General features: G+C 42.1%; 2 protein-coding genes and 2 non-coding genes across 5 annotated transcripts in view; 3 read left to right on the top strand and 1 right to left on the bottom strand.

Moving 5' to 3' along the window:
• Positions 1 to 8,294, bottom strand: part of NDUFS1 (NADH:ubiquinone oxidoreductase core subunit S1) — a 33,746-nt gene extending 25,452 nt beyond the window's left edge. The window contains exons 1-5 of one of the 2 annotated variants that reach the window (XM_033230573.1): positions 8,032 to 8,294; positions 4,455 to 4,519; positions 3,749 to 3,840; positions 1,231 to 1,338; positions 119 to 195 (exon numbers count right to left, since the gene is read on the bottom strand). In XM_033230573.1, coding sequence (XP_033086464.1) covers positions 119 to 195; positions 1,231 to 1,338; positions 3,749 to 3,840; positions 4,455 to 4,515 — 338 coding nt within the window. In that variant the 5' untranslated portion in view covers positions 4,516 to 4,519; positions 8,032 to 8,294. The remainder of the gene's footprint in view (positions 1 to 118; positions 196 to 1,230; positions 1,339 to 3,748; positions 3,841 to 4,454; positions 4,520 to 8,031) is intronic. The other variant, XM_033230575.1, reaches the window with a different exon arrangement.
• EEF1B2 (eukaryotic translation elongation factor 1 beta 2) lies at positions 8,290 to 11,610 on the top strand. The gene is made up of 7 exons (XM_033230576.1): positions 8,290 to 8,376; positions 8,605 to 8,751; positions 9,279 to 9,401; positions 10,038 to 10,164; positions 10,723 to 10,789; positions 11,176 to 11,301; positions 11,411 to 11,610. Exons 2-7 carry the CDS (start codon positions 8,672 to 8,674, stop codon positions 11,563 to 11,565), a joined length of 678 nt encoding a protein of 225 aa, XP_033086467.1. The 5' UTR covers positions 8,290 to 8,376; positions 8,605 to 8,671; the 3' UTR covers positions 11,566 to 11,610.
• Positions 10,565 to 10,643, top strand: LOC117095504. Its single transcript, XR_004442039.1, has one exon. It is a non-coding gene; the product is annotated as a small nucleolar RNA SNORD51 (small nucleolar RNA).
• LOC117095506 lies at positions 10,916 to 11,045 on the top strand. The gene has a single exon (XR_004442041.1). It is a non-coding gene; the product is annotated as a small nucleolar RNA SNORA41 (small nucleolar RNA).
• Positions 11,611 to 13,363: the final 1,753 nt, after the last annotated feature.

Genomic DNA, 13,363 nt, shown 5'->3' with positions numbered 1-13,363 from the left:
GCACACCAACTTCTTCAGAGTTTGATATTAAATTCTTAATCTATGGTAAGGTCCAAATACCAAAATGTGTAATTTTCTGCTTTATGAAAGGGTACTACGTTGAATAACAATAAAGTACCTGGCTTTCCTGGATTTTTCTGAGTTTGTTAGGATATTCCAGCCCTTCATTACTGGCATGGCACAAGCAGCTACAACCTGGGATTTCAATGAAAAAAAAAAAATGTGTATTTGTATTTATTTGTAATTACAAGCAATTCAATATATAAAAATGTTAAATTATATAAAAACATTAAATTATACATTTGATACCAGGCAAAGAACAGGGTATTTTTCAAAACTGAATTTTTATTCATAATACTACGACCTGGTACTTTACATTTATCCCAGAAATAAAACATCCTGGTTTTTAGGTGTATTCTGATAGTCAATGCAATGTTTTATTCTGCTCTGAAACAGAACACCAAAAAACTGCTTTGACTAGCAGACACTATTGAATAAAAAAATTGCATACACCAGCCAGGCGTGGTGGCTCAAGCCTGTAATCCCAGCACTTTGGGAGGCCGAGATGGGTGGATCACGAGGTCAGGAGATTGAGACCATCCTGGCTAACACGGTGAAACCCCGTCTCTACTAAAAAATACAAAAAAAACTAGCCGGGCAAGGTGACGGGCGCCTATAGTCCCACCTACTCGGGAGGCTGAGGCAGGAGAATGGTGAAAACCCGGGAGGTGGAGCTTGCAGTGAGCTGAGATCCTGCCACACTGCACTCCAGCCTGGGCGACAGAGCGAGACTCCGTCTCAAAAAATAAAAATAAAAAATAAAAAATTGCATACACCAAAATGAAATTAAACTACTTAAAGTGAACTTCTTCCCTGCAACCCTTTTCTCTACTAAAAATAGCAGGGCATCAGCACTTTTCATGTGCTACTTGGCAACTCTATATCCTGGTTTTATATTATACAGCCATCTGGAAATAATGACAGCTACAAATCACCTTTAATTTCTAGATATGTTACAACTATATGGCACATGTGTTTATAAAGCACTTCCATCTATTTGTTCCCAGTTTTGAAATGAAGAGAGTCAACTGTACAAAATAATTAAATTTATAGATAGAAGTAAAGAGGGCTAGGTTCTCCACTACAATATTGAGTCTAAATAAAGTTTGCTGCAAGATTGAAAGTTTTCTAACTTCTACAGCATAGTGTAGAATTTTAGGTATCAAGTACCTTGGGGGCTTTCTCAATTTCAACAAGGCACATCCTGCAGTTTCCAGCAACAGACAACCTTTCATGATAACAGAATCGAGGGATCTGCATGCCAACCTTCTCACAAGCCTAGAAGTAAAAAAAAAAAAAAAAAAAAAATGTATGAGAATAACCTGACATCACTGCTGTTATTGCTGAAACACACACATACGGCATCTTATTACTACTATCTATAATAATCTTAATTCATTCTTATTTCAGTCCCTTTCTTTGCCCTTCATTCTAACCCGTCTCCTCTGAAGCTGCCTCAGAGGATCTCAGGATCCTTGGCATGACTTCGCCTTATGTGGAAGAAACTGGATAAAGTATCCTTCCACTGTGCTGAAGACCTGACTTCCCATATCTGTTCTGAATCATTGTCCACAATGTCCCCTCAAACTCTGTCCCAGTGGTTTCATACCTGGACTTCTTCTTTGCCTAGCTCCCCTCCTTTGGATTAGAGATTTCACTCCACACTATCTAGCTGGCTATCTGTCTTTGGCTTCTATATCTCACCCAGGACTCACCTCCCACTGGGCTGAAGGTTATAACCATGTTCAAATTTCCTCTAGAGTTAATTCCTCCATCCTCAGCCCTCGTTCTAAAGCAATCTCATCAATTTTCAATGTTTAAACTGGTTAGCAAAAATATGTTGAGTGTTTCCTTTGTGCAGGATGCAGGTACAGTAGTGAACAAGACAGACAGTGTCCCAGCCTTCATCCTAGCTGACATTCCTTATGATGATTATGTCCAAACCTTCATCTGCAACCGTGTTAGTTCTGCACTTCTTCAAGCTTCAGATTTACAGGCCTTTGCATGTGTATGTTCCATAGACAGCTTAAATTCCAATGATTTCTCTCCGCTCTATACACTCCAAAATAACCTAACAAATGCAGAAAACCACAAAAATTCCTCTGGTCTCTTTGAATTCTAAAGAACTATCTGTCTCTGTGCCTCTGAAACTTTGTGGGTTTTTTTTTTTCCTCACCGTTAAAGTAATATTGGGAAGTTGTGTACAATGGGGGAAAAAATTCCTCGAGTTTTCATCATTCCTGAAGGCCTGTCTACATGTCATTCTCCCTTGAATCTACCCTTTTGCTTTCATTCCCATCGCCACTATCTATTTTAGGGCTTTTCATGTATCCTGTCCCAACAATACAAAATGCTTTTTCCTTGTCTCTTATTCCAGTCTTGCTATTCTCCAAACGATCATCCTCTACAGTCACTGTCACCCTGCTTAAACAGGCAACAAAGCTCCTGATGGATCAAAATATAAACTCTTCTGCAGAGCAGATACTGTATTTCATGACTGGACCTTCCCTTCCTCAATAACTTGATTTCCTATGATCTCATCTTCTACTTATACCTTATGTTTCATCAATATTAAACTATCTGAAGTTTTCAAAACATGACAAGCTATCTGCCTTAACTTTTTCCATAGGAAATGCAAGCATGTCCTTCTTGTACACATATGAACACACCTATTCATCCTTTAACACTCCTCAGGGATGACCTGAGGCACCTAACATCTCTTTCTACTACCTCTTATCCCTGCCACAGCTTTTTGCTGTACCTTGAACATACACTTATTATATATCATATTTTGTGCTTTCATGTCTGTGACTGGTAGTCTAGAAATGATTGCTAAAATGAAAAAAGAACATTTAGATCTGTGACAACTTAAAAATGGAATGAAGCATCACTTCTCTATGACCAATTTATTATTTCTGGAAGAATATGAAGAAATATTTAGAGCATGAATTTAAGCACATGCTACCCTCCGTTTACCTGCTTTGTAGGATATATTCCTATGAATATTACTAATCACAGAAAGGTTATATGAAAATAAAAAGCATCAAGCAGGCCCACAACAAATGAAGGATATTTTTTCACAAACTTATCTATAGTAACCAATTTAAGTTACTTCAAATTTCTTTTTTTTTTTTTTTTTGAGAGAGTCTTGCTCTGTTGCCCAGGCTGGAGTACAGTGGCACACTCTCAGCTCACTGCAACCTCCGCCTCCTGGGTTCAAGCGATTCTCCCGCCTCAGCCTCCCGAGTAGCTGGGATTACAGGCGTGCGCCATGATGCGCAACTAATTCTTTGTATTTTTAGTAGAGACGGGATTTCACCACGCCGGCCAGGCTGGTCTAGAACTCCTGAATTATCCGCCTGCCTCAGTCTCCCAAAGTGCTAGGATTACAGCCATGGGCCACGGCGCTCGGCCTTCAAATTTCTTAATGGGTATTCATTTGGTATTCATTTGGAATGTAGAAGTGAAACAAAGGAACTACCATAATTCACTAAAAATGTCACAGACAAATAAATGATAGTTCACTTTGAAGTGCCAAGATATAAAATGAAATAATTTTAATACAACTTTGCTATGTATAGTTATTTTAAAGAATTATTTACTAATACTTAATCAGTATAAAGGAAATAAATTAGTATTTTTTTAAAAATCAGAACACACACACAAAATAGTTAGAATGTATGCCTACTTGGAGGACGGTCGTTCCCGGTTCCACCATGACAGACTGACCATCAACAAATACTTCAATCAAGTTGCTTGCTGCTGTGGCAGTTGTTCGAACTGACCATCAAAGATATTGAAGTGAAAAACAAATTAATAGTTTATTATAGCAGATGATAACGGATGAATTAACTCTAACTACAAACCTAAATTTTTCATTCCTTGTTATTCCTCTGTATTGCTCTGGATGCAAACTAATGGTTGTCTACTTTTGGTAGTAGTTTAAACTGAAACTTCTTTCTTCTTTTTTTGGGGGGGTTTTTTTTTTTTTTGAGAGGGAGTCTCACTCTGTCACCCAGGCTGGAGGGCAGTGGCACGATCTTGGCTCACTGCAACCTCCACCTCCCTGGTTCAACTGATTCTCCTGCCTCAGCCTCCCAAGTAGCTGGAATTACAGGCACTCACCACAATGCCTGCTAATTTTTGTATTTTTAGTAGAGACACGGTTTCACCATATTGGCCAGGCTGGTCTCAAACTCCTGACCTCAAGTAATCCTCCCACCTTGGCCTCCCAAAGTGCTGGGATTACAGGCATGAGCCACCACACCCAGCCTGTTGCTATTTTTATTTTTAAAAAGTATGGGTTTAGGTCTTTGACAAACTATTCCACAGACTTATAAATTTACAAAAATAAGGTCTAATATCCACAAATACAAATTTAAAAAAATACTCACCACATCCTTTAGGAGATTTAGAAAGGCCTACTAAGGCCTTTCTTACAGGTATCCTCAACATATTGCTAAAAATAAAACAAAGAATTATATTATTGGAGGGGAAAAAACAATCACCAACTGTTTGGTAATGTTTTATGGCTTTAAATTATTTCACATACATTATGTCATTGAATACTCATAGGTTCTGATATTTTCCCTCCAAGTCTGTAGATGAGAATTCTCAGTCTCAGAGACACTGACTTGTACAATGCCAAAGAACTAACCAGCAGCAGCTATTGTATACATTTGGACTTTCTAATTCTATGCAGAGAGCAGTTTTACCATTTTAAAAAATTATATAGAAAGGATCAAACTTAAAGCACTACCACACAGTAAAATAAACTGCAAGACTAACAGCGAGCTTATCATTAATGGTTATGTAAAATAAAGTCACCTTTTCTGCTTTCATTTCCTACCAATACCCATTCTATCATTTCATGTTCTAAGCATAGCTGTCTACTAAATGCTTATGACATATTCTGAGATAGCTCACCAGCCTAAAAGCCTTTGAGGTGTCTTGACTGCTATTTTCTGGTACACTTATTTTACAGATCTCCAATTATGTGTTTATAAGCCCAATCTACCCTCACTGCATTAATTTCTTGAATTTTTCTATCTTCAGTACCTATCCACCAGGCTGGCACAGAGTAAGCTCTTAAACAATGGCTCTCAAGTGAGGACAGTTTTGCTCCCCAGGGAATATTTAGCAATGTCTGAACACACAATGTTGTCACAAACAAGGGGAAGTTACTGACATCTAGTGGGTAGAGGACAGGGTGCTGACTATTCTACAATGTACAGGACAGTCCCCCACAATAAAGATAATTATCCAAAGTGTCAACAGTGCTGAAGCTGAGACACTGCTCTAAAAGGCTTGCTGAACTATTGAAATGGGGGTGGATTATATAAACACCAAGACTTAAAGACACGCAAAACAGAAAAGTTACCAAAACTTATTTTTGTTTGTTTGTTTGTTTTTAAGATGCAGTCTCACCCTGTTGCCCAGACTGGAGTGCACTGGTACAATCTTGGCTCACTGCAACCTCCACCGCCCGGGTTAAAGCAATTCTCCTGCCTCAGCCTCCAGAGTAGCTGAAACTACAGGCATGCACGACCACGCCAGGCTAATTTTTGTATTTTTATTATTTATTTATTTATTTTATTTACTTATTTATTGAGATGGAGTTCTGCTCTGTCGCCCAGGCTGGAGTGCAGTGGTGCCATCTCGGCTCACTGCAAACTCTACCTTCCAAGTTCAAGCAATTCTCCTGCCTTGGCCTCCTGAGTAGCTGGGACAGGTGTGTGCCCCCATGCCAGGCTAATTTTTTGTATTTTTAGTAAACACGGGGTTTCACCGTGTTAACCATGATGGTCTCCATCTCCTGACCTCATGATCCGCCTGGTTCAGGCTCCCAAAGTGCTGGGATTACAGGCATGAGCCAACATGCCCAGCCTATTTATTCATTTTTGAGACGGCGTCTTGCTGTCACCCAGTCTCACTCTGTTACTCAGGAGTGCAGTGGCGTGATCTTGGCTCACTGCAACCTCCGCCTCCCAGGTTCAAGCGATTCTCCTGTCTCAGCCTCCTGAGTAGCTGGGATTACATGCGCCTGCCACCCCTCCCGGCTAATTTTTGTATTTTCAGTAGAGACGGGGTTTCGCCATGTTGGTCAGGCTGGTCTCGAACTCCTGACCTCAGGTCATCCACCTGCGTCGACCTCCCAAAGTGTTGGGATTACAGGCGTGAGCCACCGCGCCCAGCTTACAATCAGCTTTAAAGTACTCTTTCTTTGAGCTCTTTTTCTTTAGTAGCAGTACACACTGTGTATATATTTTTATTGTTCTACTTACTGAACTGTAGGTTAGTAATCAATTTTAGTACCTACCAGACTCTAAGCTCCTTGAGGACATTTGGACATTTCCCTTTTTTGAAGACCTAGCACAGTATCCTTGTGAAAATAACCACCAAAAGTCTTATCACCAAGTTCTAGAACTAGAGTAGCATCTGTCCTACCAAAAACTACTGATGGCATAAACGTAAACCTAAACTTACTCCATTAGAGCACTGACAGATATGAAATCAACAATCAGTATTTCATACAATTTTAAAACTTTAATACTTTCTTATCTCCAATACGATATAAAAATAGTACTCACTTTGGATAGGAAATCAACTAGAACTAGGCTGTTGACATCCAGCATCGAGGCATAGCCCAACGTAAGAGATACAGATTTGCAACACTTCGATACATGCTTTGAACATTGATATACCAAGTAGCAATAGAAATAATTATATCTTTAGATGGAAAAATGTTAATGACTACTCATTTCTAAAAGTAGACTGGATACTTTTCCGTATAGGGACTATACTATTCCACATTCTCCAACATGGATTCATCCATCTACTTCCTGCCTTCCAAGGTACCACCCTATCCCAATCCACCATCACTCCTTGCCTGGAGTATATCAATAGCTTCTTAACAGGTCACCAGGCTTCCACACTATTCCCACACAGCCCCTCCCCTCTTGCCACTGGCAGTGACCTCCGACTGAAAAGTTCTTCCCTGGCCCCTCCTTATCCTTCAAATCTTGGCTTCGAAGCCTTTTCTCAGTTTCATTGACCAGCCTATCTAACATTTCCTGACGATTCCCCAGAATATCACCCATTTTATTCTTCTTTACGGACTCATTTCTGGCTCGTAGTAAACGTTCAATAACTGTTAAGTGAACTGAATCTCTAATTTCTGGTCGTTAATTTGTAGAGACCACTTTCCCAGATTTAAAAAGTGCAGGTGCTCTGGCAGCCTTAAGTCGGTGAAAACAAGAATATTCCGCAAACCAAAAATAACCTGTTTATTCATCAAAAACAGTTATCGTTACACTTCTATACTGTCAATTCGTGGGTGAAGTTGTGTCTGATCCAAGACCTCACAGTACAAGCATAGATCCCGATAATCTGTAAACAATGTTTTGTTATTCGCAATGCAACCCTGAGATAACTTTTCAAAAAGTCATTTTTCTCAATTTCCCGTTAGTGAAAGGAATTAAAAAATTCTGTCCAACGTGGTCAATGGACAAAACAAACAAGGACAGCAGAGGCGTGAGCCACTGCTAACACAATAGCGACCAAACAATCATGTACTGGACCAGGCGTGTAAAAATCTGGGGGGAAAGGCTCAGTCTTAAGGCTTAAGTCATCGGACACTGGTCCTCTCCCAGGGAATACAACGGCGTCCTCTGAGAGGGGAATGTCCTGAATTTTCCCTGCAGAGGGAAGGTCGCCTGCAAGCCCGCATTCGGGCCAGCGTTCCCGAGGGCCCGCTGATCCTTATCTTCCTTTCTGCTCCGTCAGACCAGAGACCGTGGCTAAAAGCCCCCACTTGCAGGCTCTCAGGGGCTTCCGAAGCGCCGGGGCGGGAGGCGGCTCCCAGTCAAGGACAAGAGAAGACTAAGTCGCGTGGGCCAAAGGAAACAGTCCCGTCAATACACAAGCCTCTGACCCATGCACCTCACCCTTCCCATCCATACAAGACCTCACCTTCTCCCCGGAGCCGCGAAGGCTGTTCTGCTAAACTGTCTAGACCACAAGTACCCCCTTGGAGGCCGGGTCGCTAAGTCAATATGGCGGCCTCAGCTAACTCTGTCAGCCGGGCCTGGAGAACGGAAAGCCCGGAGGGACTAGAAGCCTTGCATTCGATAAGTTTGTCGGCAATTTCCGTCAGCCGACCAGAGGGCGGAGCTGAGGTCGGCCCAGCCCGGAGGCGGGAAGGATAACTTGGACCCGCAGTTCCGCCGGAAGTGGCCTGCAGCCTCGAGGCCAAGCGTCTTCGGTCATCTCCGGCGCTTCTAGGGGCGGTTCCCGTCATCTTCGGGAGCCGTGGAGGTACGAACTTAAGACATGCCCATTTTATTGATTTATTTCCAAACGCAACGAAAGGTCCAGGGACAATTTGTGGGCCGTTTAATTCAGGGCCCCCAATTCGTACGTGGAGAAGTGGGAATGCTAACGTACTTTGACCTTTAACCTTCGGTCCGGCGCCGTGGAGGGAAACGCCTCCGTCTCTATATAAGGAATTTTCCGGCTTCTCTGGGCCCTTTTTCTTCTCTTCAGCGCGGGGTGCCCACAACTTGTGCGCTCTCTTTCTGCTGCTCCCCAGCTCTTGGATACAGCCGACACCATGGGTTTCGGAGACCTGAAAAGCCCCGCCGGCCTCCAGGTGCTCAACGATTACCTGGCGGACAAGAGCTACATCGAGGGGTGAGCGGACCGGCTGAGTCGGGGTGGTGGGGAGGTTTCTGGGACCGGGGCCGGGGCCACGTGGCGCAGCGTGTCGGCTGCCGCTGGAGGGAGGGAGACCGGGCCCCAGGGCCCTTCGAGGGTGACGGGAAAGCGCCCCGTGGCCATCTCCCAAGACCCTGGTGTGGTGCGAGCCTGGCCTCCGGGGAGCGGCTCACGAGCAAAGGAAGGTTAAAATGTGCTTTATTTACACTTAATTCAGCCAGGTGTTTCCGCGTCGCTGCCCAGTTAATACATGTTAGGTTGTAGATAGAGCAACGCTAGAGATTGCGGTATTTGAGGTCTACTAAGTGGCAGACATTTCTCAGGATAGCGCGGTGACCCAAACATATGGTTTGATTTGAAGGAGATAATAAGAAAAGAAAAGCATTAAAGCAACCCTACCGGGGTTAGTGCCCACTACTTAATGTGATGCATAGGCATTTATTGTTTATTCGCTGGCGTTTGTTTTTCAAAGGTGTGTGTGAATGTCTCTGTGTCATTGGCAGGTATGTGCCATCACAAGCAGATGTGGCAGTATTTGAAGCCGTGTCCGGCCCACCGCCTGCTGACTTGTGTCATGCCCTACGTTGGTATAATCACATCAAGTCTTACGAAAAGGAAAAGGCCAGGTAAAATCATCTTTGTATCTAGCTGAAGAATAAGACTACTCTCGAAGCTTTATCAGGATGTTCACATGACAAAACTAGACCCAGGCTACTTTAGTTTTGTTGGGGTATTGTAAGCTAAATTTTTCTGTAACCTGAGAAGGCCAAGAGACTGAAGCCCTCCATTTTTTCACAGAACAGGTAGAACATGGACAGCAGCAATTCAACTTTTCCCCACACTGCTCTGCCAATGTGCCTCGACCTTGACCTGGGGGGCCCACCTCTGGGGTGAGAGGGTGGCTCATTCATTCAGTCCTTGGCCATTCTTCTGAAACTGCCAACAAGGGTGGAAGTTTGGGGAAGTGGACTCCAGTTCACTAAGAATGGAACTGAGCATACTTAATGAAATCTCAAACAGAAATGTTCATACTGAAAGAGTAAATCATAGTGAGTATTGAAAATAATGTCTCACATGGTACTAATGCTTGTCGGGTGAGGAGTTGAACATATGACAGTGTTTACCTGGGAGCATGTGAAAGGGTAAATTATTATTGCAAAAGGGATCTAGTGATAAGTAGTGATTAAAACAAGTTATTTTATATTGTCTGGAAAAGTATGTTATACTAGCCCAATAGTGGTTGAATTTAAATGTTTTTCAAGCCTGCCAGGAGTGAAGAAAGCTTTGGGCAAGTATGGTCCTGCTGATGTGGAAGACACTACAGGAAGTGGAGCTACAGATAGTAAAGATGATGATGATATTGATCTCTTTGGATCTGATGATGAGGAGGTATGCCATCTTCTATAAAGAATATATCGGCCAGACACGGTGGCTCACGCCTATAATCCCAGCATGTTGGGAGGCTGAGGCGGGTGGATCACGAGGTCAGGAGTTCAAGACCAGCCTGACCAAGATGGTGAAACCCTGTCTGTACTAAACATTTTAAAAAATGTGGCGGGTGTCTGTAATCCCAGCTACTCAGGAGGCTAAGGCAGAGAATTGCTTGAACCTGGGAGGCGGAGGTTGCAGTAAGCTGAGATCATGCCACTGCACTCCAGCCTGGGGGACAGAGCAAGACTCCGTCTCAAAAAAAAAGAATACATCGATCAGCAATTTTATCAATGTGGTTAAGCCAAATTGCCTGGATTTGAATCCTGGCTTTAACTTATATGCCTTTTTCAAATTCTGACTGGTTGCATGATGAATAAAATCAAATCACCATCTTTCGGCTGAGTTCGTGATGGATTTGCTTTTTTCTGATTAAGCCAGTCTTTTTTGTGATGACCCCACTAGCTTTAAGCAGAGGACAGCCGGCTTTCTGAAGTGGATTAATTTTTTTCTTTATAGGAAAGTGAAGAAGCAAAGAGGCTGAGAGAAGAACGTCTTGCACAATACGAATCAAAGAAAGCCAAAAGTAGGTCATTTGTTTTTAACTGCATTTCATGATAATGTAAGTAATCTTTTTCAAAGCTTGACCTTTAAGTAATTTCCTCCACATTCCTTGAATAGGTCAATATTTTAAAACCTCCTGTAGAGGTTCTTCCACAGCTACTGGTCTGCAGCTGTTCTTATGGTAGCAGTTGTGGCATTCCTCTGTGGGAAAGAAACTGTTAACACAAACACCTCTTTCTTAGCAAAACAGAAAGTGGGCATATGTGTGACAGACACAAGATGTATCTGTAGTTTTGTTTGACTAAGGAGATAGTGAATCTCAAAACAAATTGAGGTGATTTGTTTGTGTCTTGGAGTAGAGTAAAAAAATACAGTTCATTATTTGAATAATGCTGTTTACTTTTTTAGAACCTGCACTTGTTGCCAAGTCTTCCATCTTACTAGACGTGAAACCTTGGGATGATGAGACAGATATGGCAAAATTAGAGGAGTGTGTCAGAAGCATTCAAGCAGACGGCTTAGTCTGGGGCTCATGTGAGTTTAGGCTTTGCCTTTTTTTTTTGAAACTCACATCTGGAATTTGTATACACCTTCAACTTTACAAGACTTTTCTAACTAAGATTTTTCTTAATACTCTTTTTAGCTAAACTAGTTCCAGTGGGATACGGAATTAAGAAACTTCAAATACAGTGTGTAGTTGAAGATGATAAAGTTGGAACAGATATGCTGGAGGAGCAGATCACTGCTTTTGAGGACTATGTGCAGTCCATGGATGTGGCTGCTTTCAACAAGATCTAAAATCCATCCTGGATCATGGCATTTAAATAAAAGCTTGAAAGATTACCTTTGGCTCTTGAGTATGTTACATAGGAGGGTGGTGTATATATTCCTTTCATTTTGAGGGAAGGAATTAAATAGGTGATTCCTAAATAATAAAAATTTGGTTCGGCATTGTTGTTAGAAAATTGTAGTGCAGGCCAGGTGTGGTGGTTCATGCCTGTAATCCCAGCAATTTGGGAGGCTGAAGTGGGTGGATCGATACCAGGAGGCTAATACCAGCCTGGGCAATGGGGAGAGATCCTGCCCCTACAAAAAATATAAAAATTAGCTGGGCTTGGCGGTGCACCCCTGTATTGCCAGCTATTTGGCAGATTGAGGAACTGCAGTGAGCCAAGGTTGTGCGACTGCACTGCAGCCTGGGTGGAGCAAGGTCCAGAGACCAAAAGAACCAAAAGGTTCTTTTGACAGCAAGGTCCTGTCAAAAGAAAAAAAACTGTAGTGCAGCTTTACCCATTTGTGATGTCCTTAGCAATGACTGATGATGTGATTTGTTGTAACCTATCATCTTTGCATTGGGAACCTGAAGATGTGAGATGTGTGACACTACTAGAAAACACCTAACCCAGAGGAGGGAGGGCTTCCCAGAATTTGGCATGAATTATAACTACTTAACAGGTTACAAATTTAAAATGATGACTCATGTTGTAAATAAACCATCTTTTAAGTGTTGGGAATGTGATTTGGAGTATAGCACTGTGTCCTGGGAGGGGGATTATAAAGGTAACTGGTTCCCAGGCTTCCCAGGAAAACTTGACTTTGCTGTGAAGATTCATAGGTGCTGGGTTGTAGAGGTGGAATATTTTACTTGGATTTGGAAATCTGATTGGTCCTCATGCAGCAGGTAAGTACTGGGATGAGGGTAGTATGTTGAGTAAAGTGATAGTCAAGTATTGGAAACAGTTTCATCTTGACAGGGAATTTGAGGTCTGGCTAACATTTGATAGGTTTTTTGTTGGTTTGTTTTTTTAATAGTAGTTTTACAAAAGTAGTGCTTGGGAATTGCTGATTCCAAATGATCAAAAAATTTTAGGTCAATTTTTTTTTTTTTTGGGGGGGGACCAAAGTCTCGCTCTGTGGCCCGGGCTGGAGTGCAGTGGCACAATCTTGGCTCGCTGCAACCTCTGCCTCCCAGGTTCAAGCAATTCTCCTGCCTCAGCCCGCTGAGTAGCTGGAATTACAGGCATATGCCACCACGCCTGGCTAATTTTTATATTTTTATTAGAGATGGGGTTTCACCATTTTGGTCAGGCTGGTCTCGAACTCCTGACCTCAGGTGATCTACCCCTCACCCTCCCAAAGTGCTGGGATTACAGGCATAAGCCACCATATCCGGCCCCTAGGCCAATTTTTTAATAGAACTAGATGGTGCTATTTCCTCGGTCTGATTTTATGTTTTGACTGCCATGACTGTGGGAAACTGTATTATAAGGAAGATTTATTTAACAGATACATACATTGAGTAATATCTCTAAGTAGTATCTCCAATGAACAGCCTAAAATCATGGGAGATATTTTCAGGTTGTCATTATCATGAGAGCCAGCAGAGGGCAGCACTACATTTTAGGGAAAACCAGAGAGCCTGGGAATTCTGAAAACAAAAAACAAAAAAAAAACCCAAACCATGAATAAACTTAAGTGAATGGTAATACAAATTCACAATTATTGACATGGTGAAGGGGGTGAGTTCCAAATAGCTTGGCCAAAATGTTAAGTATCAGCAGATAATAATTTGTTTAAAGGTAGTAAAAAAATTTAG

The sequence above is a fragment of the Trachypithecus francoisi genome, unplaced genomic scaffold (genome assembly GCF_009764315.1).
Source record: "Trachypithecus francoisi isolate TF-2019V2 unplaced genomic scaffold, Tfra_2.0 Lachesis_group13, whole genome shotgun sequence".
Classification (NCBI taxonomy): domain Eukaryota; kingdom Metazoa; phylum Chordata; class Mammalia; order Primates; family Cercopithecidae; genus Trachypithecus; species Trachypithecus francoisi.
This window is presented reverse-complemented; position numbering and strand designations above follow the sequence as displayed.

Bases quoted from the DNA above. Each gene is read 5' to 3' on its own strand.
- EEF1B2 (XM_033230576.1), top strand. From the start codon at position 8,672: ATGGGTTTCGGAGACCTGAAAAGCCCCGCCGGCCTCCAGGTGCTCAAC. The intron at 8,752-9,278 runs GTGAGCGGACCG...TGTCATTGGCAG, and splicing joins GACAAGAGCTACATCGAGGG to GTATGTGCCATCACAAGCAG. The intron at 10,165-10,722 runs GTATGCCATCTT...TTTTCTTTATAG, and splicing joins TTGGATCTGATGATGAGGAG to GAAAGTGAAGAAGCAAAGAG.